Source organism: Coregonus clupeaformis, unplaced genomic scaffold (genome assembly GCF_020615455.1).
Source record: "Coregonus clupeaformis isolate EN_2021a unplaced genomic scaffold, ASM2061545v1 scaf0362, whole genome shotgun sequence".
NCBI lineage: Eukaryota > Metazoa > Chordata > Actinopteri > Salmoniformes > Salmonidae > Coregonus > Coregonus clupeaformis.
Genome location: NW_025533817.1, coordinates 307,501 through 332,211, shown reverse-complemented (window position 1 = coordinate 332,211; position 24,711 = coordinate 307,501). Strand labels below are relative to the sequence as shown.

Sequence of the window (24,711 nt, the reverse complement as noted above, 5' to 3'; positions counted from 1 at the left end):
TGTCTGTCTGTCTGTCTGTCTGTCTGTCTGTCTGTCTGTCTGTCTGTCCTCTGTCTGTCTGTCTGTCTGTCTGTCTGTCTCTGGTCCTCCCAGCAGGTAGCACAAGGACACGATCACACCACAGCCCTTGACCTAGAATACCCACCTCTCTGTCCTTCCTCCAGCCTGTAGCCTAGCTAATGGGACGGCAAAAACCTCCGCCACAGAGTAGACCCCTGTGAGAGAGGAGAATGGGCCAGATTTCTCGCACCCCGAGCTCCCCTCCCTGTCTCCCCTGTCTCCCCTGTCTCCCCTATCCTCCCTGCCCCCTCCCTAGCCTCTCTCTGGCATAGAAGATGCTACAGCAGAGATGAGACTTAGACTTGAGGCTCACATGCTGTTTTCATTGTTAAATACCCAGCAGATTAGAAAGAGAGGCAGACCAGGGCAATAGGGAAAAGAGGATTACCAGTAAATATGGACTGGTTCCTTTTCCCCACTTCAGATCAGCAGGAATGCCATAATATTCTCTTATTAATACCAATCGCATAATTAGATTTGCTGGCACTGTATTCATTTTATTAATTGTAGTACACAGCATGAGGGTGGCCTCATTCATTGTAAGAACAACAGAAAACACTGTTTAAATTGGTATTAACATTTGTTTTCTTTGCACCTGATATGTCAAGTGCACTCTTCACTGTAATATTCATGAAACGTGTGACAGATTTGTAAATTTTTCTCACTGCCAGGATCTGATTTCAAGCAGCTTAAGTAGGATTTATTGGCCTGGAGAAACAGTGTAGCACTGAAAAGTTAACCGTTTCCTAATTTGAAGACTGGAAGTGAAAAAGGCAGCAGCTTGGGGGTTGGTGTTGTGTTTGGTGGCAGGTTCTGTTAATAAGAAGAGGACAAGCACATTACTTTACTCGCCATCACTTTATAATTGTTTAATATCATAATCAAACAAAAGCGGTTTAAGGCATTATCTGAATTTGGAGTGATAGTGCGTAGGTTGTCATGATTACTTTATCTAGGGTCACTATTGACTGGGGCTTGACTGGGACACTTTGATCTGTGGCTGTGTTAGAGGTTTAATGAGAACGTGTATGTGGTATAGAAACCCTACGGCCCAACCATTGGCTGGGTGGAGGGAGGTTTGGGCCTGGCCCAGACACAGGCACCGGCCAGCCTCACCTCCAGCCTCATCTCCACCATTTACATTAAACAAAGGATTAGGAGAAGCCCCATGGCCTGCTCTCACACCACATGACCATTGGATAGGATCTCTCCAACTTTGACCCAGGTCCAACATTGTTTTTCAGGGCACCAACAGGTGTGGGGTTGATGGAGGATGGAAACATCCAGCAAATCCTGTCGTAGGAATACATTTTGACGCTCAGTTGTTTTGTCGTCCCCAGTGTCATAAAACTGTTGACGCTTGACTATGTGGCTTTAAGTTTTCTGACCGGTCGTCCTGTTCCTTTATCTCGTCCACAGCAGAATAATGTTTCCAAACAAGCCACCTCTCCGCCTCGCACCGATGGGGGAGGGCGAGTCAGACCACCTGTCCTGGGGATAAGGAGAGAGATGCCGAGCCCACGGGACACCCCAGCTGCCCCTGCACAGCCTGCTCCACAGCAAGGGAGCTCCAGGCGGACCAATTGCAGCCCCTCAGCAGATCTGTCCCTCCAGAGAGTGACTGGGACAGCATGGTGTCAGCCCAGCAGCGCATGGAGAGAGACACCACCCTGTAGACCAGTAGACCAGTTGACTAGTAGATGCATATTACATTCAAAAAAATACAAAAAAAATACAAACCAATTATTTTTGTAAGTAGGAGTGAGGAATCATTGATAGACATCTCGTAATTCCTAGAAAACATACATCCCATAGAAAGAAGAATTACATATGTCTTAGTAGTTTTTTTCCCCGGATCTATCTGAGATAGGACCAGCAGCTACCTACCGCTGGCAATATCCTCAGTGTCAATATCCATTTACTGTAGGTGACATCAAGCCATTAGAAGGTTTCAGGGGGTACCGAATAATATTGTTTCTGTACAACGCTGTTAGGGGGTGAGTAGATTCAGACAATGTTCTGTGTTTTCCGCTGGACACTCCACCAAATGACTTTCACCACTGTTATTGAATGTGAGTAAGCCTCACACACACACACACACACACACACACACAAAACTGTCTTGTCACTGTGCCCTAGCAGAGAGAGGAATTTCTCCCACAAGGACACGGGTCACAACAGGAGCCCCTGAACAATTCAGTGAAGACTTAAGCACCATGCGCTCTGCCAAGCACTTGTCTTTGAAGTCTAAGCCCTCACAAGTGTCTTGAGATCCTCCCCACTCTAAAAGAAGAGGACAACAACGTATTGAATTGCATTTTAATGTCGCACACAGATTTGATGAAACATAAATATGGAGACACATGTACAGTGGAACAAAGTCTCTGAGAGGGTATCTGTTCTAGAGGGTCTGCCTGGGCCCCCTCAGCCCCCCCTATCCGCTGACTCCCCCACTGGAGGCTCTCTCTGGACCAGGATGCCTGGGGCAGCATACAGGCTCAACAGCCACCCATTGTTCTGTGCTTGTAAAAGGGAACCTCACATGCCCAGCCCCTCCCTCCTCCTCCCAGCCATGGGTACTGCCTCTAATACTGTGAAGCCGGAGGGATCCTGGGACCCTAGATAGGCAGCACCAAACCAACTATAATCAACTAGAGGTTATTATTAGTCTGAACAGGCCCAGTGATTTTCAACAGTAAAACGTATAGTTCAGTACACAGCATCCCAATAGAAAATGCATACCACAGTATGACAAATGAAGACAGAACGGAATGTTGCTTACGCTTTCTTCTTCTGGCGGCTGCATTCTTTTTGTCATCAAAGAAACATCTCCCATCAATATGTGTTGTTGTGGACATCTGCAGCAGGCCCCGGACAATCTGTGGAGCTGCTTTGATGTGTGCGGAGGGAGAGAAGAGCAGAGGCACTTGTGGGCTGGAGCCGGGAGGCAGGTGGTTGTTTGTGACAGACGGGCCTGCAGGAAAGAGACCCAGAGGGGCTCTGAAGTAGCCTTCCAGTGGGCCACCCTCCATACTGCAGTGGCTGCTGGGAGGGTCACTGCCCCCCGCTCCTCCTACCCACTCATGTCCCAACCCCAGCCCCGCCCCAGACCCTTTGTCCCAGCTGTTTCTAAGGATGCTGGGCAGTCTGGAGACACTGTTCGGCAACATCCAGTATGTAAATGACAGTCAGAGAGATTGCTCAGGTGGTCCGCTCTTCTGACAGGCTCTAATTGGATCACAGGGCCGCTTGTAGTGATGAAGGTAATTAGAACGGCATTTGAAAGAATGTTTTGTGCATTGTCTCCTGTTACTCACTGCAATCACTTGACAGCCTCTTGATAGAATGAAAGAACCGCATGAAAAGTTCATTCAATTCATTTTGGATCTGAGGAGCTTGCATTTAGTTTGCATAATGTTAAATCATTTTCAGTTTATCATTACTTCAATTATTATTATTTTATCCAGAGACGAAAAACGAACGCTTTTTGGTGCCTTTTAACTAGTGCATTACCAGCTAATATATAACATCTGTTGTCACAATAAATCCTTTATTATACCTTAAAAACCCTTTTCTATAAGACAGCTATGTAAGCCAGCTGTAAATGATCTTGTTCTGGTTCATTGTTCTGCATTAAACAGAAAATACAGCCAGACATGGTGGAGACCTTGTGAATTTAAGGGTTGTATCAAACCGAAACACTGCCAGTTAATGGAGTTTCTAGTCTGAGTAGAATCTATCAGATGAATGGTGGTGGCTGGCTGTGATTTCGTACTGAGGAGCGACATGAGGTCAAGGAAGGAGGTCTAGAACATGGGGCCATGACAAGTCTGGAGGTTAGTTATAGAAAGACGAACACAAATGTACCTCTATAGCAACATTAGTTTTTCCCCACCACTGTCAAATCACAGTTGGCTGTGGTTTGCCATGGCCTTAGCTCTGCGTGACAATGACTTTTTACCATTAAATTGAAAACATTGAAATTGGAAAAGTGAAGTGTCGAGATCCTGTCAGCTCAAGTTGACTTGGTACAGATGGCGCATGGGAGAGGGAGTGTGAGAGGGGAGAAGGAGGGATCGAGAGAGAGAGAGAGAGAGAGAGAGAGAGAGAGAGAGAGGGCAGACGGCGAGAAGGCTGAAAGTGTTGCCTTTGCTGATTACTTGACTCCACTGCTGTGCCATACGCCTGTGTGGGCTGCCCTGAACCTGCGCCAGCTGATTAACCCAGCGCCACCCCACTCCCCCACAAGCACCCTCCACTGGCCCTGGCACAACCACAGCCACCCCTGCATAATCACCCCCCATCCTGCCCGCGCCTGCGCTGGGTGTAGACCTGCCGTGCCACCCCGGGCCCTGGTACTGAACCGAACCACCTCTTGACTCCTCTGCCTGTCTGAGGATACTACGCTGGGATAAAAGATCGGAACAGGAATACCCAGTTTACATCACTGCATGTTTTTGGAAAATCAGCAGATGCCACCCACTTCTCAACATCGTTCTACCTTTTGATGTTCCTTTCTTGGGTTGTCCACTTTCACCGCTATCTGTGTGTCCTCAGTAGAATGGCTTCCCTCCTTTATGTATGTGTTGAAGATATTGTGTTGTTTTGGGGTTAAATGCCAGATCAGGCAGTGTTATACATTACACACAGAACAGAGGTGAGAATAAAACAGAGGTAAAAGGGTTCAACTTTGACAGCAGAATTACCTGCTGTCTCCTCACTCTCTGCAAACCATAATTAAACAGCCTTGTGTCTGAGGAGCCATGACTCAAGTTTCTTTTTTTCTCTCTCTTTTTTTTTTTTTTTTTCTCTCTTCTCTCTCTCTCTCTCTCTCTCCCACTCCTTCTCCTCCTTTTCTGTGTACAGAGAGCACTCAGCCATCAGTCTCAGACAGGACCCTTAGTTAAATACTAAACCACACACAGGTGGGACTGAAAAACAACAACAGCCTGAGACAGACACAGATTTACGATGGCCCGCAGCACTCAGCTGAGAATTGGCCTCCGCCGAAAATGAACAAATTACACAGCACTCACCAACACAAATGTACACTCAAACACAATTTGAGAAATTATAGTTGGGAGGTTTCTTGTGTAGCTTCTCTGGGAGGTAAGTGGAGCACACGCACGCGCACACACACACACACACACACACACACACACACACACACACACACAAACGACAGGGCTATGCCCTCTGGAAAGTGTCCTTCATCATTTCACTACACTATTTTCACTTGCCAGATCTCATTTGATAGAAGCTGTTGTTGTATGAAAGCTAGAGAGAGGAGTCATTTGATATGGCCAAATCACCCTGAGCTGCCAAAGAACTAGCAATCACTGCATTTGACTAGATCAACTGTCAACAGCCGACAAAACTCAGAGACAGAGAGAATACACAGGGAAATACTAATGATTAAACCCAACCCCCCTTTCTCTTTCCCCCATCCCCTCCCAACTTCTGTTTTCTTACAGGAATCTGACAGCAACAAAGTATGTTCCCCGTACTCCTTCCGGAATAACCCAACCTCCCCACACAAGCCTGAGGAGGGGAGGGGGGCCGGGAGCGCGGCGACCTGTGAGCGGATCTGCGTTCGGAACGCCAGGAGCGCCGCAAAGCGAAGCCTGGCCGATGTGGTGGACACACTGAAGCAGAAGAAGCTGGAGGAGATGACGAAGACAGAGCAAGATGGTAGGACACCAAGAACCTATGTGTGTGTGTGTGTGTGTGTGTGTGAGGGAGTGTATATGAATGCTTCCTTTTTCAAATGGCGCTCAAACCTTTTCTCTCTCTCTCTCTCTCCCTCCCTCTCTCTTTCTCTATCATTCTAGTTTTTTTTTTTCCCACTCACTCTCTCTTTTAATTAAACACACGACAAAACGCACGCGCAACACATACACACATACACACAGACACACACAGACAGAGGCTGGGAGGACTGACGTGACTGTGTTTCCAGTTTGTTCTGAACCCTTTCCAGAGTGACAAAGAGTGGGTGGCACTACACCTCATCTTAAGTGTGGTTCCCCCACTGCCAAGGCAAACTCTCAGGCCAGAAACACATGCCGCCAACCTGACGCCAGGAACATTACCTTTTCATTCTTCAACACAGAAAGCTCTTCACTAAGGGCGGCATTCATCAGTCAAAGTCAACTACACCCACAGACTAAATGAGTCCTCCGGCAACAGGGATACCTGAGCCAACTTAATTAATTCAGTTTGCTGTATCATATAGTACGAATTTCTCACATATCAAATGCACTTAATAGAACTCTATTTCACCCTATGGTAGCCCTCCACCCCCTAGTCCTATAGGTTATCTCACAGAACCCCACAGCACCTCTGTCACCCCCCCCACTTCTCTCCCCTCAGACTGCAGACTGTAAGGAGGACGCACAGCAGAAAAACTAATATTGAAAGAGCCGCACAACATTTCCCCCACTCTTAATTAGCACTGCACTAGTAGTATAGTGTAGTATCCAATCAGACTTGGAGCCCCCCTGGGAACACTGGTGTCTGATTCAGCGCCTGGGGAGCCCTTAGCTTAAGCGCTACATCACACGAATAAATTAGACGTCCGTTGTTTAAAAAATAATTTGTCGCTTTCTTTTTTTTAAAGTGTTTGTTTGGTGGTTTTGCACAGTATCAGCTATCCTGGATTATTCAGTAGATAGCAATTCCGATCCCAATATTTTATTTTACAAATGTAAGTGAGGTCATACAATTTCTAATATTACTGATAAAAATATTAGATTTTAGCAATATTAGATACTAGATTTACGATAATTTCTACAGATTCATAATTTATTCTATTGTTGACTTATGTGTTTAATAGTAAAAACAGTGTCTTAACTAGTATTTTTTGTAAGGTCTTCTTCCCCTGTTGTCTTAATGGTATTGTTAGTTTCATACCTTGACTTTTCTGGAGATGATACTTTTCCCTCAGCACAGAGGACATCTCTCATGTGTGTCTCTGGTTTCGGATTGGGTTGTTTTCCGCGGCGGGCGTGAGCTCTTGAGCCCTCTCTGGGCGAATGCGGGCGTTATGGTAATGAACCCCAGCTGGTGAGGGCCGGTTGTTGCAGTAATTTAAATGGTCAAGTGCAGCTCGTAATCCAGGGCCATATGTTAGCGCAGGGAGGAGAGAGTGCTTCTGCGCGCAGTACAGCTGTTTTAATCTCCTGTTAATAAAAGAGCCTGGGCCTGCCTCATGCCCCATGCATCAACACCACACAAAAATAAACTCCCTTGTTGGAGGAAATTAGTTTTGAGAACACAGAACAAGACAAGAGGCTCACGGAGTTCAATATGTCGCCTGTAAGCTGCTGGAATGGAGAGATTCAGTGTCCTTGTGGACGCTTGACACCAACTCCATCAGTAGAGTTGACCGTGTGATTACTGTACACAGAAGGGATGGGACAGAGTAAGGCGCGTAGAGAGCAGGCGGGTAACTGTTGTTGCACATTCATAATCTATGTCAGTGTTTATAGAGAGAGCCTCTGTGAGCGTCTTGAAAGGGCAGGATTAACCCATTAAGGGCATACCAGAAGGTTGGAGAGCCATTTGTTGCCTTAATGACCTGGCGAATGTAAGACAAAGCAGCGATGAGCTAAATATATCACTTATCTAAGCTATGCTATCATGAAGACAACTGTTCCCGCTAATCCACCCTGCTTTAGTCCCTTCACTGGTCTGGATCACTGGAGTCTTCAGAGCAGATCTAGACACCATCTGCTGCCATTATTCTGACTGAGTCCTCCCTGATTATGTTCCCTGGTCAGGAATCTCATCTCATTGTGATGGGATGGTTCAAGACTGAGCTTGCTGACCTTCATGGTGGAGGGCATGAGAATCCTCTCTGTTACACATACTACAATGTAGATCCATTGGAAAATCAGACTTTGTATATCCTCTTAGATTCAATGATGAATGAGTGAGAAAGTGTCATTTAGATAATTGTGTGGCGTTGTACTAGTCCAGAGGCCATATTTGATACTGAGCGATGTTAAAGCTGTGGACTGGGGACAGAGAGCAGTTAACAGACGATGACAGAGTGAATTCCTTCCGCCGGCTGGCCATATCTCTTTCAGTCCCCTAACAAAACGTTAATTAAATGTATATCGCCGGCAGGATTCGCTGCCTCAAATCCAATCAGACGTAAGTTGACCGCAACTTTGCCTAACTGGACTGACATCTCAGTGCTCCGTGCCTGAACCCGACACAGTGGCCATACTCAGCGGCTCTCCCGCCCTCCCACCCTCCTCTGTCCTCTCTGTCACTGGTCTTAAAGTGCTTTTAAGTGCTTGTGACTGCGCAATGAATGAAAATGTCCTCCCAGCAGTGTAGGACTGCATTAGGCTGAATAGCCACCTTAGCTGTAAAAGCTCTATTAGACTCAGTGGCCAGGAGGGCTAACGATGATTCCCCCATGTTTATTTACTAGGTATTGTAAATGCATTATTTATGGAGAGCTTTCCAGACAGCACTTGTCAAGAGTTAAAAATGTCAGTATAAGGTATTAAGGGAAAAAGAAAAAATGGCCACCATTATAAAATCCAGTGACCTTGGTTGGATCTACATGCAATTAGACCGGCTTCCTATAATGCATTAAAGTATGAATCAATGGTTATAGGAGTCAACACTCTGTTATTCTATGATTGTCCCCAAGACAAGGCAGGTGATAGGTGTGTTTGTTTTAGGGTGTTCCTTTGGGCTCTATACAACAGGTTGAATCCTTGCCAGCACAACCAGCTTGGATTGGATTTGCGTGCAGTTAATGAATTCAATGTCTCTTTCTATTGTGCATTGAGTGCATGCTGAGACATGTTTTTATTATTATCGGTGCCTGACGAGCACAATGCAATTTCGTGCACGAGGCATGTCAGAAAGTGTGGTATGCGATTCAGAATACAATGCCTGTGGAATTCTGAAATGCACTCGCCGGCCAGATATTGAATCTCCTTCTTTGTACTGAAACTATGTTACAGAGACTTGCTGCTTGCATCAGGGAATGTCAACACACAGAGCATGCACGCACAAACAACACCTTTTTTGCCTTGGCAGTCAGTGTCGTATTGCCAGGAGTAGTTCTGGCTGCTCAAAACTTGTTATATTTTAATTTGCTTATAGGTCGAGCAGACTGAATGACATGTTTCAGGCAGAAGTGTGGCGGGGCTGCAGGCTAACCCTAACCCCAACACTGACCTGGAATATTGAAACATGTTGTAGGTCTATGTTCCCTTATGGGCAAAATAGGCTTTTTAGATTTCAGGTTGCACTAGAGATTGCATAATGCATCTATCTTCTGATGTAACGGGCCTGCTTTTACAGCTCAACTTGTGGTTGGCCTGTATAACAGTATACCGTATCCCACAGTGTTCCTATGATGACTGTAGCCTGTCTGTGGAGAAGAAGTGAGAAGGGAGAGGCCGCTCCCGTGAGTTGGGTGTCCTGACCCCTGGGAACAGGTGTGCATGGTGGAGGTCCTGTCTCAAAGGGTAACATGCAACCCTGGGTGACCTGTGACACTATGAACAGTTGCTAATGTGAAAGGGTGAGGACTTCTCCCCAAGGCAGAAACCCAACCTCCTTGGAGCTGAAGGAGGAGGTCCACACTCCACACTATGGTGCACAGGAGCCAGTCTATGGCCAACAAAAGCTAGCTGCACTGGGTCAGAGTATCTGCTAAGCAGTGCACCTGGACCACAGCAAGGCCTATTGACTAATTACGGTACCAGTGGGAAGCAACATCACCGCCATCAACAGGGACACTTCACCAAATCACAGCCTTCTTCTCTGAGGTGGTAGGATTTTTAAAGAGATCACACACTTCACCAGCAGCTGACCTCCACTGTGAGATAAGAATGGTCAAATCATGTGCTGTTTAGCTGGGTGATCTGAACAATCACAGTCATAATGTATGTAATGCCAATCAGTAGATTTTTCTTTCTCTCTCCCCCTTCTCTCTCTCTTTCTTTCTCTTTTTTTTTTTCTCTCTCTCTCTTTTTTTTTTTTTTTTTTCTCTTTTTTTTTTTTTCTCTCTTTTTTGTCCTCTCTCTCTCTCTTTCCTCTCCCGCCTCTCTCTCTCTCTCTTTTTTTTTTTTTCTCTCTCCTCTGCTTGTAGTTGTAATCTGTCTCTGGGCTGTGTAGCTATCCCCAGTGTCTATGGGAGAGTTGCAGTGTGAGTGTGGGGGTGTAATCAGCATTGTGTGCTAAGGGGAAGGCCAGGGTCATTATCCTCTATTACGACAGGGTGTGTAATGAGATTCAGGGATGGGGGAAAGCTTTGGAAGAGAATAGGATCAGCTCCAAGCCTTTGGCCTGATTAATACTGATGAACTCATGACTTAGTCCTAACACAGTCCCTGTCATAATCCTGCTGTCTCAACCATGGAAGCTCACTGTAAAATTGGCTACAGGTGATTTGTACCATTTGGAAATTGTATGCGTAATACAATGTTATTAGCCAAGCTCAGGATTTTTAGTAGAAAGGCATTTTCATTCATGACTACAGTATTGCTGTGTTCTTATGACCCGCTAAGAAATAATATAGTAGAATAGCTCTCTCTCTCTCTCGCTCGCCTCCCTTTTCCTCTCCCTCTATCCAGCTGCCCTGTCGCTGGTGTTTATCCCACCCAACTAATAGGAATTTTGTTATAATGATCTGTGGCATGGAGCCTCTGACTCGATGCATATGCAATGAGGCTGGAGACCCAGTCGCCTTTTTTAATGTGTTGGCTGCTAGGCCGAGGTGAACCTGTAGGTTTTGAGGCGCGCTTCAAACACTTAGCTCTCCTCTCCTCTCCTCTCCCCAGTCCCCCAAACATCAGTCAACCGTAGTTTCTGTCTTCCTCTCCTTTCCACTCGCACTGCATCTTCTTGTCTTCTCCTTTAATAATTGTCCTTCTCTTCTGTCTATCTGACTCCAACAACCTGCTTATCTTGATACAAGTGATATATTTGATCAGTGGCTGTTGTATTTGTGTATGTTTGAGTATTTGAGTGGATTTGTGTCTTAAGTGTTTGTGCCTCCCTCTCTCTGAGTGTGTGTGTATGTGTGTGTGTGTGTGTGTGTGTGTGTGGTACTCCCTGTACAGTGCATTTGGAAAGTATTCAGAACCTTTTTCCACATTATGTTACGTTACAGCCTTATTCTAAAATTGATTGAGTTGTTTTTTTCCCTCATCAATCTACACAAAATACCTCATAATGACAAAACCAAAATAGGTTTTTAGAAATGTTTGCAAATGAATAAAAAATAATTAAACGTAAATCTCACATTTACTTTGTTTAAGCACTTTTGTCAGCGATTACAGCCTCGAGTCCTCTTGGGTATGACGCTACAAGTGTGGCACACCTGTATTTGGGGAGTTTCTCCCATTCTTCTCTGCAGATCCTCTCAAGCTCTGTCAGGTTGGATGGGGAGCGTCGCTGCACAGCTATTTTCAGGTCTCTCCAGAGATGTTTGATCGGGTTCAAGTCCAGGCTCTGGCTGGGCCACTCAAGGACATTCAGAGACTTATCCCGAAGCCACTCCTGCGTTGTCTTGGCTGTGTGCTTAGGGTCGTTGTCCTTTTGGAAGGTGAAACTTCGCCCCAGTCTGAGGTCCTGATTGCTCTGGAGCAGGTTTTCATCAAGGATCTCTCTGTACTTTGCTCCGTTCATCTTTGCCTCGATCCTGACTAGTCTCCCAGTCAATGCCGCTGAAAAACATCCCCACAGTATGATGCTGCCACCACCATGCTTCACGGTAGGGATGGTGCCAGGTTTCCGCCATACGTGATGCTTGGCATTCAGGCCAAAGAGTTCAATCTTGGTTTCATAAGACCAGAGAATCTTGTTTCTTTAGGTGCCTTTTGGCAAACTCCAAGCGGGCAGCCATGTGGCTTTTACTGAGGAGTGGCTTCCGTCTGGCCACTCACCATAAAGGCCTGATTGGTGGAGTGCTGCAGAGATGGTTGTCCTTCTGGAAGGCTCCCATCTACACAGAGGAACTATGGAGCTCTGTCAGAGTGACCATCGGGTTGTTGGTCAACTCCTGACCAAGGCCCTTCCCCCGATTGCTCGGTTTGGCCAGGCGGCAAGCTCTAGGAAGAGTCTTGGTGGTTCCAAACTTCTTCCATTTAAGAATAATGGAGGCCACTGTGTTCTTGGGACCTTCAATGCGTGCAGACATTTTTGGTACCCTTCCCCAGATCTGTGCCGTTTCGCACAATCCTGTCTCGGAGCTCTACGGACAATTCCTTTGACCTCAAGGTTAGTTTTTTTGCTCTGACATGCACTGTCAACTGTGGGACCTTATATAGACAGGCGTGTGCCTTTCCAAACCATGTCCAATCAATTGAATTTACCACAGGTGGACTCCAATCAAGTTGTAGAAACATCTCAAGGATGATCAATGGAAACAGGATGCACCTGAGCTCAATTTCGAGTCTCATAGCAAAGGGTCTGAATACTTATGTAAATAAGGTATTTCTGTTTTCTATTTGTAATACATTTCAAAAATTCTAAAAACCTTTTTTCGCTTTGTCATTATGAAGTATTGGGTGTAGATTGATTATTATTTTTTAAATCCATTTTAGAATAAGGCTGTAACGTAACAAAATGTGGAAAAAGGGAAGGGGTCTGAATACTTTCCAAATGCACTGTATATAGCTCCATTCTTGTGTATTTTATTCCTCTTGTGTTACTATTTTTAAACTCTGCATCTTTGGGAAGGGCTCATAAGCAAGTATTTGACGGTAAAGTCTACAGCCGTTGTATTTGGTTGTATTGAATGTGACAAATACAATATGATTAGATTCTGTCTTTCTCTCTCTCTCTCTCTCTCTCTCTCTCTCTCTCTCTCTCTCTCTCTCTCTCTCTCTCTCTCTCTCTCTCTCTCTCTCTCTCTCTCTCTCTCTCTCTCTCTCGTGTGTGTCTGTCTTTCTCTCTCTTTCTGTGTGTGTCTTTCTCTCTCTGTGTGTGTGTGTGTGTGTGTGTGTGTGTGTGTGTGTGTGTGTGTGTGCGTGTGTGTGCGTGCGTGCGTGTGTTCATACTTGGCCCATGGCATGGCCTGCCAGTCCTGTGGAGCAGTGCTCTGGTCTGTCACTTTTGTTTGAATAGGTAATGTGGAGCTGTTCAGGCTGAAGAGACATGAGCTGGAATCGCTTGTTAGGACACATGATCAAAAGCTGCTCTCTGCACTCTGCCAATCAAACCTCTTGTCACCCTGTGAAGCAGACGTTAAATAGATTTTTCGGCTGTACGCCGCGGGCAGCCTGCCAGCCTGACATGTGAACTTTTACCAAAAAATACCAGCTCTGCCACTCCTCCCCTTCCTCTCTCACCCTCAGAACTCCTCCCGCATCCCTCTCTCTTTCCTCCTTCCCCCTCTCTCTCTCTCTCTCTCTCTCCTGTGGTAGCACTGCCCCTCTGCTGCCAGGCTAGTGAACAGAGCCCAGAGTTAAATGAAATGGCTGAGTGTGGGGCACAGGGAGCATGCTCCACTCTCACTCTCCAGCCTGCTTTCTCTGAATGATGTATTTAGTATTCAGTCCAAACAGAACCCATACACACCACACCACGACTGCCTTCTAGGAGTTAGGAGAGACAGGGGAGTCCTAACAGAAGAAGAGCAGCATAAGGGGTTGTAGCTAGATCCGTCAAAAGTGGAGCTCTCCCTCTTTGAGATGACAAAACAAGCAGCTGCTTCTTCAATGTGCCGTTCTACGCTGCGTTGGGATCACCTTCCTACTTCTCATATTCCCATTAGTCAACAGTAGCAACTGCTGTGGAGCATTCCGGGAGCCATCTTCCCGAGATTCAGCTGTTGACTCTGTCCCCCTGCGCCCGAGGAGCACAACGCTCCCATTGTGTTGCTGGCCCAGTGGCTGCACAGGAACCCCCTGATAGGAGGAAATGGGTGTCTTAGGAAGACAAATCACAGCCAGGGCCATACAGAGGCCTGTTTGTGTTCACACACACTCCCCATAGGTGCATCCCATCAGCTGCATCTCAGCTCCGGCCCAGACCTATAGTACAGCCCACCATAATGGATTGGGACTCAATGATTGATTTGTTTTAAAAATGATTGAGAAGCTATGATATGGGCACAACAGAGCTTCTGCCAGGACAGGGGCAAACTTGGGGATGATGGCCAGTCGGATGGACAGTAGGACACTAGAACTGGGTTGTGTGTGTGTGTTTGTGCATGTGTGCGTGTGTCTGAGAGGGGTTATACTGGGAAAGTCTCTGCCCAGTATCGCTGTCCAAGCCTTGGCGTTCAGTTCCCAGGCATTCTCCACACATAACTGGACAAAAGAGATGGTGTCATCTGACTGGGGATCAAAATAGTGTCAATGTAACCCACACCATGGGCACAGACGGCCCCTCTGGCCTGCTAATGATTTCAGGGCACATCGCATGCTTGTTTTATAAGACTATGGTACGTCAGCCATCCAGGGAACAAATCTGCCTCGGTACAGGCAGACATGACAGATTACACAGATCCTCCTATTACCATATTTGCATTATTTTCCCACCTAACAGTGAGCATGAATATTTGACACTCAACTTTGATGTCTGCCTCTTGAACAAAGAGACTGTTTAATCACTTGTGATAAACACATGTCTGCCCCTCACTTCTCTTTTCTCTCCCGCCCTGTTCAATAACATTTCACATGTGCCAAGAGATGAGATAGGATGTCAGAAGAAACGAATAGAAACATGTTTTATTGCACTGCAAAGCTTGAGTGCTGATGATTATAATTATTCGCGAACACCATCTCTCGTTGGGAGTGCCCCCGATATAATTTTAAGCCTGCGGAGGTCGAGTGGTTAATATGTTTTAAGACCCTGGCATCCATTACATGTCATGAAGTTCCAATGATAGGTTAAAGTTATGAGTTTGGATTATAATTAATGATCGCTGGGCTGGAATGACATGTTCCTCTAATTCCAGCACCACTTATCATAATGCTGCAATTAGTGATTTGTGTGGTGAGGCACCCCACTTTCTCCATCCCTCTTCTTCTCCCCTCTTCTCCTCCACTCTTCTCTCTCACTCTTTCTGTCTGTTTGTAGTTCTCTCCTGGGTGGCAGTTGGCTTCATGGCGGCTACTATAAGACTGCTGTTGTTAACTTTTTGTTAAAGTCATGGCTGGGCAATGAGTTCAGCCTCACATGAGATCTGAATTCTTCCATCCTTGCACAGTGTGTCTCAGTCCGTGTGGCTCTGTATCCCAGAGAAAGGGGATGGCTTGTTTCAAAGGAAAATACGGCTCCCATTGTTGCAGAACCATTTTGGAACAATAGTGCATTGAGATGCTTAGCTGTGGGCCAGCGAAGGGGACTTCCTAGAAATTGGAATTCTTAACCTTTGAAGTACTATGGTTACTTCATCATCCTAATTCTCCCTGGTCTGGCTGGCCTAGCATCATAAATGTCTATTGTGTGCAGTCTCAGAGATAGAGATATTGAATACAAAAAACTGGTTGAGCCCTTACATATGAGAACATTTGTACATGCAGTGCTGCTTAGACTTAACCAATTTAACATCTTGGCACCGTACCAGTTGTTCAGATCATGGCTCAATTACTTTGTAAACTAAAACATATCAGATGGTTTGAGGCGGTGTGTGTGTATGTGTATGTGTGGGTGCGTGTGTGTGGGTGGGGTGAAAGTGGTGCCTGTGGTATGGGCTAGAGAATGGAGGTCGTCATCTAAAAATAGTGACCTTTGGACTCGCCGTCCACAGAGCAATGTGTGCACATCGTGAACTCTGACATCCCAGTAAACAGAGCTGGATCATAAACATCTTTAATTGCTGCTTGGTAGAAACTGAGAATGTCACAGACTGCAATAGCAAATACTCTTCCCTTAATTAGACAAAGCATAGTTTTATTTTAACATTTATGTCCTAAATCATTATATGTAAAGTAATCTTGTTGAATTTATATGTACGGGACCAGGTACTGTATATGCTTTCGTCATGTTCTCAACATATCTGCACACACACACACACACACACGCACACACACACATTCCAATGCGCGCACACACACACATACGCATGTACACACACACACATACGCATGTACACACACACCAACACACACTAAAAATAAAGTAAAGTAATATAAAGTCTAAAAGCATAGTATGCACCTCTAGTTATCATGGATCAAATATCTTCGATAGACCTGGAAAGCACATTCTAACATTATATCAGTATTATCATGCTTGTAAAGTCTTAATTTTTTCTCTTTAGTATCACATCTTTTTTTTATTAAGGCAGTTTTTACATTCTGTGTATATTGCAGAGGAATCTGTGGAGCACATCGGCGTTGCCTCTACGAGTTTATGATAAAACAAAGTTTGGGGGACTATGCCAGACACTTGGCTTCACTGCACATTTTAATCATTCATGTGGATCCTATTAGTATTTTTATGTCCTTGTACAGTCTCAGGCACCCATTAATTTAGTATATCCCACTGAGCAGCCATGATCACAGTAAGCAGCGTTATCCACACACTTCTATTAATTTAACATAGATGAATAAATGTGAATGTTTTGGAGCATTGATTAGCAGCAGAGTTTATATCTGACAGTTAGATTACAGGGTACCCAACAGAAATCGGCTCCTCTGCAAGGTACCCAGTAATTTCATTCTTGTGTGAAATTATTATAATTTATTATAGTGTGTGGACCCTAATGATTACCGACATCAAATGGAAATTATAAATTCAAATGAAGTCTACATCTCTCTCCTAATGCTCATCTTCACAAGTGTTGAGACCCTCATCAGCACTGGCTGAAGTTTGTAGCACGTCCTCCTCCTCTCTTCCTTTGTATAATTTTACTTCTAATTTATTTACCTCCTAAGACGGACTTGCTTATTTTTATGTTTAGCAGAAGGTGTGATTTAAGCTGTCCCTACTTCATTTCAGCAAGGTGTTCATTACTTTTTGGTTTCCTCTCTGAATAAGCCTTCATTATCAGTGGATAAACTTTCCACAGGAGAGATTGTACAGTGTAGGTGTAGGCTGTGTAACTTTAGAAGGCATTCAAGGTGCTCTTTTATGGTTCAAGGTAGTCTCTTTGGAGGAGGCAAACATTTTATTATTTCTTTGCTTTTCAGTTATTTCTTTGCTTTTCAGTTATTTCTAAATAGAAATACCAGAAAAATAATGTCTTAAAAGTTCCAATTACTGTGCCTCGAACGTCCTGGAACAAGCTCTGAACCCATTTGATGTCTTTGTGTTACACATTAATAAAACATTTAATTAAATTATTAGTATTAGAAATGTAGTGTAGCAACAGCCTCAGCTGCCTGAATAGGGCGCAGAGAGGAGGAGAGGGGACGAGGAAAAGTACTGTGACGTCACGAGAGGCTACACAGCTTTCAGCGGGATTGCTCAAGTAGTGCAAGGAGACAAGGTTCAAACAAAACAAGGATTTTATTATAGGTCTTGGGAAATTAACGAAAATATAACAAAATTCTTTTCTCTTGTGGCTCTTTAAGGGTTAACAGTTCAGGGATGTCTCTTCCACATCCAAAATCATAATTCTCACTCGCTCAGATAACTTTTCCCCAGCCTTACTGTAGTCCACGTTGCAGCTAGTGGCCAACCCAGCAAAAAGTCCTTCCAAATGTCTCTCACGTATTTCCACAGGTGCATATATCCAAAGGTGAGTATTTCCCAAAGGTAAGTGTCTCCAAATCCTTATATTCCTCATGGAAGTGGACGTGCAGCACTCTTGTCCTCCAGAGAGCCCAGGTTGGAGACTGTGTCTCTTCACCCCCCACACTCTCCCTCAGTGTGTCTCTTCCCTTCCCAAACCTTCAGCTCATCAGCTCCTCATTTGTTTCAGCTGCGTGGGAAGATTGGCCATAGAGGGGTGGAGTTCCCGACCATACCAGCAGATGGAGCCATGCTGTCTGGGTTTGCAGCCACCTCAGGGGATGTAACGTCCCTCCAGGACACAGCCTCTCGTGACATCACAGTACATTTAGCTATCGAAGCATTTAATGGTGGTAGTTCTTAAAAGTGACCTTGTGGGGTAAGAGAGAGAGAGGAGCTGGAGTCTGGAGCACAGTGGAGCAGCACTGGCACAGCAGAGCACAGCGGCTGGCTCCTTCCAGCTGCACACATGGCAGCCATCGGGGGCACCAATCACGCACAGTCCCAACACCTCAGGCTCGGACATATGTTGAGTTTTATTTCATTCTTCTGACATTAATCCTATTCACCAGCTGTTCTGCCAGCTGCCACTCTCCGGCTTAAGAGGAGATTGCAGTTTTGGGAGCTCTGAGTCCTGGTTTATCTTGGCTCCTCATCTCCCCTCACTAAGTTTTGATTGGATTTTTCCCCCTCTTCCTTCTCCAGGTTCCTTGAGTTACATACTTCCTAGCTTCTTGCTATCTATCTTTTTTCTTATTTCAACTTCTTATTTTCTGTCTCTCCTTCATGTAGATAAGAGAGCTTTAGGTTTGTGTTTTAAGCCACATCCAAGCCCTTTTCTGGCCAGGGGCCCTTTCAAATTGCTGGCCGGCAGTGCTGCAGTGTTCACGGCATGCCTCTTCTCTCTTCTCATCTGGACCGGCTTGCATTTATAATTCACACACAGTTCTTTCATATGGTCACCGCTATCTCATAACAGGCTGCACAGAGACCCACTCCTAGGGGGCAAGGTAGCTGGCACTTCTCTCCATGTACGCAGGCTGGCCAGATTCTGCTCCCCCAGCCAGTCCCTCTGGTCTAGACAGGATGGAGAGAGAGCAGAAATCTCACGCTTTTACACACTTAATGAAGGAGGGGAATCTAACCGGGCTGGAGCCTCTTCACCCACGTCCTCTGGTAGCATTTCCTTAGGATTAGCTTCGCCTCAGCCTTAACAGTTATTATTATTGACATATCAGGGCTGACATATTTCATATTTATGTGCATTGTCTGGAAGCATTTCCCAGTGTTCTCTGTGTAATTTCTGCTGAAGTATTGTTTCATGGTCGACGGGCCGGGGCTGCATGAATTGATCATTGCTCACTGCTCACTTTAATAATTCAAGGCTGATTGCCACAAAGTCCCGCAGTAAAATGGATTGGGAGAGGTCACGTGTTGCCCTGCTCAAGAGGTGAAGCCTCTTGGGGACGGTTAATTCATATACAGTATGCTTGATAGACACGTGTCCTATTTAGAGGTCAGCTGTGGAGCCGTGGGCGGGTAGCGGATACCAGAGCCTGGAATGGCTGGGTCACTGCTGTAGGCTTAGCACCTCGGCTCCTATGGATCAAGAGAAAGCAGGATGAGGGGTTACCTCAGCACTAACAGCCCCTGGCCAACCAGGACATTTCTCCTACTAACCTACAACAGATTATTACAACTACACCTTTCATTAACACTGCCTGGAGATTTAGGTTTAGGTCTATGTTTAGGTCTATGTTTAGATCTATGTTACTCACACATACCACTGTACATGAGGATTGCAGTTTATGGCCTCTGATTTAGTTTAATTCCTTCTGGTTTAGGAAATACAGGTGGGCCTTTTAGGCTCTCAAGGTCCCTTTAAGTGTGTGTGTGCACAGGTCAGGGATTGTTTAGCGTTATCCTCATCTCGTTACCAAAATCTGCCCGATGACCCCTGACCTCTAACAGAGAGCCCAGACCACACCCCTCAGGCTTAAGGACGTGAGTGTGTAAGGACATAAGGGTTCCTGAGTTGCAGAATATCCCAGGCTGGTTGTGTTCTATTTATACTGGCTGTTGGCAAGCTGGGATGGTGTCTATAGGGGAGCCTACAGGTGACTAACAGGGATGCTCACCAAGTGGAATAATGAATAGTATTAGGTGTCAATTAAATCAAGCCTTTCCCGAGGTGCAGGTGCTCCACAACGTACTGACACATCTCAAGGAGCCAGGCCTCTTCACCCATGCATGCCAACGGCTGCATTTTGCATATTAAAGAGCTGGAAATTATTTAACTGAAGCAAAAAGTCTTGTGGAAATGATAGAGGTTATTAAAACTGTTGACAAGGAGGCAAGGTAATTGCCTGAAAATGAGCAACGATGCCACTGTTGTACACAGAGTAGTGTTGTTTTTTCCCTCTTCTCTCCTTAAGCGTTTGCATTGTGCAGCGCCGCCCGGGTGTGTAACCTATTACGTTTAGATTGCTCCCTTGCAATTAGTGCCCTTTTGTCCTCCCTTCAATAAGGCCATGATTATGGAGACTTCAGGAGGATCGCATTCCTCATCCAACAGCTGTTGTCTCTGAACTACCGGTGGAATGACAAAACATGTTTTCTCACTGCGTTTCACTTTTCTGCCGGCTTCTTGTAATTATTGTGTTTTATTTGCTGCGATGAGGGGGTCTTGTTTTTACAGCCTCTGTGATTAAGATATTCACAAGATTCCTTCAGAGTTGGAGAGAATCTTTTTGTAAATCTTGACTTTGTAAGTTTGTTTTCCATACAGAGTGGGGTAGATTGGGGAGAGGAGAGACTGGGGAACGGGTCCATACAGAGTGGGGTAGATTGGGGAGAGAAGAGATTGGGGAACGGGATTCATATTGTCTGACTGAGCGATTCTCAGGGTTACAAATTCAGCCCTGAGTTAAATATATAATAGAATGAGGTATTTTCATTCAGAGTGGAGAAGAATAGCTTCAAATAGATTTGTTGCCCTCACCAAATTGAACGCAACCAGCTTTATTCTCCTAACCTTGACATATTTGTACACCTATAGCTTCAGCCTAACGCTTTCATTCTAGGAGCCTTTCTTTTTGCCAATATTATTAAAAGCACTTGAAAAGTTCTCTGAAGATAATTATGAACCTAACTACCACTATTTATACAAGTGTGTCCTCCAACTCAGCGAGTCCTCCAGCTAGCTCACTGAGAGCACTCCTACTCTAAAACGTTGCCTCTCACTGGGCCCTTACTGAAAGCTATCCTCCATCCAGCCCACAGCCTCTGTTTATAAGGCTCCCTTCGTACTGAGGAAATTATTTATATAGTCAATGTCAGTTGATCATTGATTTAGTAATGACATGTTTCCCCCGGAGGCTCTAACCACTGATACTTTATACAGTTCTGATGCTGAGACTCCTGTGACTCTCACAGATAGCTCTCTCTCTCCATCCTCCACCACGATGAGCCGTCACTTAGAGCAAGAAACAAACACTCCACTAGCAGCCACTAGTCACATACAGTATCTGTAGAGAGAATATCATAGACTGAGAAATAAGGCCTACTGTCAGTGGCTGTTACAGTATGTAAGGTTGAAGCAGTAGCAGTGATAGAGGGACCTGGTGGCAAGACAGAGCGAGTGGGATGCTGGCTGGATGGCTGGATTCCTGGCCGGGTCAGAGTGTTGTGTTGTCATCCTTCAGGATCTCTCCCCCTGTCCTGCGTGAGTCTCAGTGCTGAGGAGGATTGATGAGGGGAAGAGCTTCTTCCTGTTGAGGGATTACAATAGGCATGTGAGTGAGTGAGTGGGCCGCAGGCTGCAGGCAGGCAGGGTGGTGAGGGCATGGAGCGGAGGGAGGGACAGATGTGTTGGCATAGGGCCACCGGGCATGGCCCACTGAGAGAGACAGACAGACAGACAGACAGACAGACAGACAGACAGACAGACAGACAGACAGACAGACAGACAGACAGACAGACAGACAGACAGACATGAGGAGGACACCCAGAGACTACTGCCCCCGCAGAGAGGAAAACACAGTCTCATGATGCCTGGGAAAAGACCTACGGGTACAACTCACTCCGTCTATCCTTCCTACTGTATGATAAAACACACAGAAGATATGAGACAGAAGGTTGCCTATTTAATGTGCCTCACGTGGCTTTATTAAATGTGTTCTTGGTTGATATTCCAATGCCAATCGTGAAAGTCATTTGCCAAGTAGATAACAACATGAATCATGAATCATTAAGATATTATTTTTACGGACCATTTCAAATCCAAATTGACAAGGTTTGATTTGCTTGTTAGTGTATTTATTTGTGCCGTCTGTGTTTTCCTCTTGGTGATTTGAACTTAACCGTGCGGTGCATCCGATGATACTCTGATTGAACCACTCTGTTTAGGGCTGCAATAAAACGATAAATTAGCTAACAACTTTCCCTCTGCTTGGCACATGCAGAAGTCTTTATGACCAGCTTGCACTCAGTTTATTAACAGTAACTTATTACAATATGCTCAATAAAACACTAATTCAGCTTTATAAACGGTTGCTTTAAAATGTTTGAGAGAGACAGAGAGATGAGCTTTTATTTATTCTATCTTATAAAGAGGCTGGAGGTGAGATTGTCAGCAGTGCTTACCTGCCTCTTAGGGTTACACTGTTGTGGTTTCTGTTAAACATGGGATTCTGGCAGTGCTCAGTGCCAGGTGCTGAAAGCCCTTTTATACCAAACACTAGCCCAGAAACATCCCCTTTGTTCAGATTTATGAGCACCATTAGTTCTTGTTTTAATGTAGTGAAAGACTAAGTCTAATGTAGCCAGCTCATCTTTGCTCTAGGTGTCTCAATCCCTCTTACTTTTCACCCACATCAGACAGATTACAGGAGACCTGCATGAACAAGCTGTGTACTAGATCCCAATGGAGATAGTAGATAGAAACATATTGTAGTTGGCAGTATCAGGTCATTGTCAGGAGGCTTTAGATTGCAACATGGGTGCCGTTGAAACTAAAGAAACTTGGAAGAAGTGGAAACAGGGGGGCCTTTATCCAGCTCCATAAAGCCCTAGAGAACACACAATGAGGAAGCACATACAGGCTTAGGGTGCTGGGCCCACTCCCCACTTCCTCCTCCAGGGGAACACATTCTGGAAACATTCTGGAGTAGTTTTGTCTCGTATGTTGCTATCTGTGCTAGTGGCAGAGCAGTGGGGGTTGCTGCCAGGCGGGGGTCCCTAGGGGCCTGTGGATCGGCGGGGCTGGAGGACGGAGGATGTTGGTATGGGTCCAGTGGGGCCGGCCGGGCTCAGTGACAAACTGAGCTGTCTGCCGCGGAGACAGCTGGGAAAATGTAAATAAGAGTCCGATAAGAGCTATTGTTTTCATTCCATTCTCATCCCGTCTCAATGGGCTGCTCCGGAGCTGCACAGCATTTTATCTCAGAGGAGAGAGGGAGAAAGAGAGAGGGAGTCCCCCTTAGGAAAATAGAAAATAAACTCAATGGGACTCTTCGTTTACAGTTGAAGTCGGAAGTTTACATACACTTAGGTTAGAGTCATTAAAACTATTTTTTCAACCACTCCACAAATTTCTTGTTAACAAACTATAGTTTTGGCAAGTCGGTTAGGACATCTACTTTGTGCATGACACAAGTAATTTTTCCAACAATTGTTTACAGACAGATTATTTCACTTATAATTCACTGTATCACAATTCCAGTGGGTCAGAAGTTTACATACACTAAGTTGACTGTGCCTTTAAACAGCTTGGAAAATTCCAGAAAATGATGTCATGGCTTTAGAAGCTTCTGATAGGCTAATTGACATAATTTGAGTCAATTGGAGGTGTACCTGTGGATGTATTTAAAGGCCTACCTTCAAACTCAGTGCCTCTTTGCTTGACATCATGGGAAAATCAAAAGAAATCAGCCAAGACCTAAGAAAAAAAATTGTAGACCTCCACAAGTCTGGTTCATCCTTGGGAGCAATTTCCAAATGCCTGAAGGTACCACGTTCATCTGTACAAACAATAGTACGCAAGTATAAACACCATGGGACCACACAGCCGTCATACCGCTCAGTAAGGAGACGCGTTCTGTCTCCTAGAGATGAGCGACTTTGGTGCGAAAAGTGCAAATCAATCCCAGAACAACAGCAAAGGACCTTGTGAAAATGCTGGAGGAGCAGGTACAAAAGTATCTATATCCACAGTAAAACGAGTCCCATTGACATAACCTGAAAGGCCGCCAGCAAGGAAGAAGCCACTGCTCCAAAACCACCATAAAAAAAGCTAGACTACGGTTTGCAACTGCACATGGGGACAAAGATCGTACTTTTAGGAGAAATGTCCTCTGGTCTGATGAAACAAAAATAGAACTGTTTGACCATAATGACATCGTTATGTTTGGAGGAAAAAGGGGATACTTGCAAGCTGAAGAACACCATCCCAACCGTGAAGCACGGGAGTGGCAGCATCATGCTGTGGGGGTGCTTTGCTGCAGGAGGGACTGGTGCACTTCACAAAATAGATGGCATCATGAGGAAGGAAAATTATGTGGATATATTGAAGCAACATCTCAAGACGTCAGTCATTAAGTTAAAGCTTGGTCGTAAATGGGTCTTCCAAATGGACAATGACCGAAGCATACTTCCAAAGTTGTGGCAAAATGTCTTAAAGACAACAAAGTCAAGGTATTGGGTGGCCATCAGAAAGCCCTGACCTCAATCCTATAGAAAGCTTGTGGGCAGAACTGGAAAAAGTGTGTGCCAGCAAGGAGGCCTACAAACCTGACTCAGTTACACCAGCTCTGTCAGGAGGAATGGGCCAAAATTCACCCAACTTATTGTGGGAAGCTTGTGTAAGGCTACCTGAAACGTTTGACCCAAGTTAAACAATTGAAAGGCAATGCTACCAAATACTAATTGAGTGTATGTAAACTTCTGACCCACTGGGAATGTGATGAAAGAAATAAAAGCTGAAATAAATAA

The 24,711-nt window shown here is 45.2% G+C and overlaps 1 protein-coding gene across 2 annotated transcripts in view; it reads left to right on the top strand.

Moving 5' to 3' along the window:
- The first annotated feature begins 5,688 nt into the window (after positions 1-5,688).
- LOC121583560 (transcription factor SOX-6-like) overlaps positions 5,689-24,711 on the top strand; it is a 107,234-nt gene continuing 88,211 nt past the window's right edge. For both annotated transcript variants that reach the window (XM_045215062.1, XM_045215061.1), the window contains exon 1: positions 5,689-5,751. In XM_045215062.1, the coding sequence (XP_045070997.1) occupies positions 5,730-5,751 (22 nt within the window). In that variant the 5' untranslated portion in view covers positions 5,689-5,729. The remainder of the gene's footprint in view (positions 5,752-24,711) is intronic.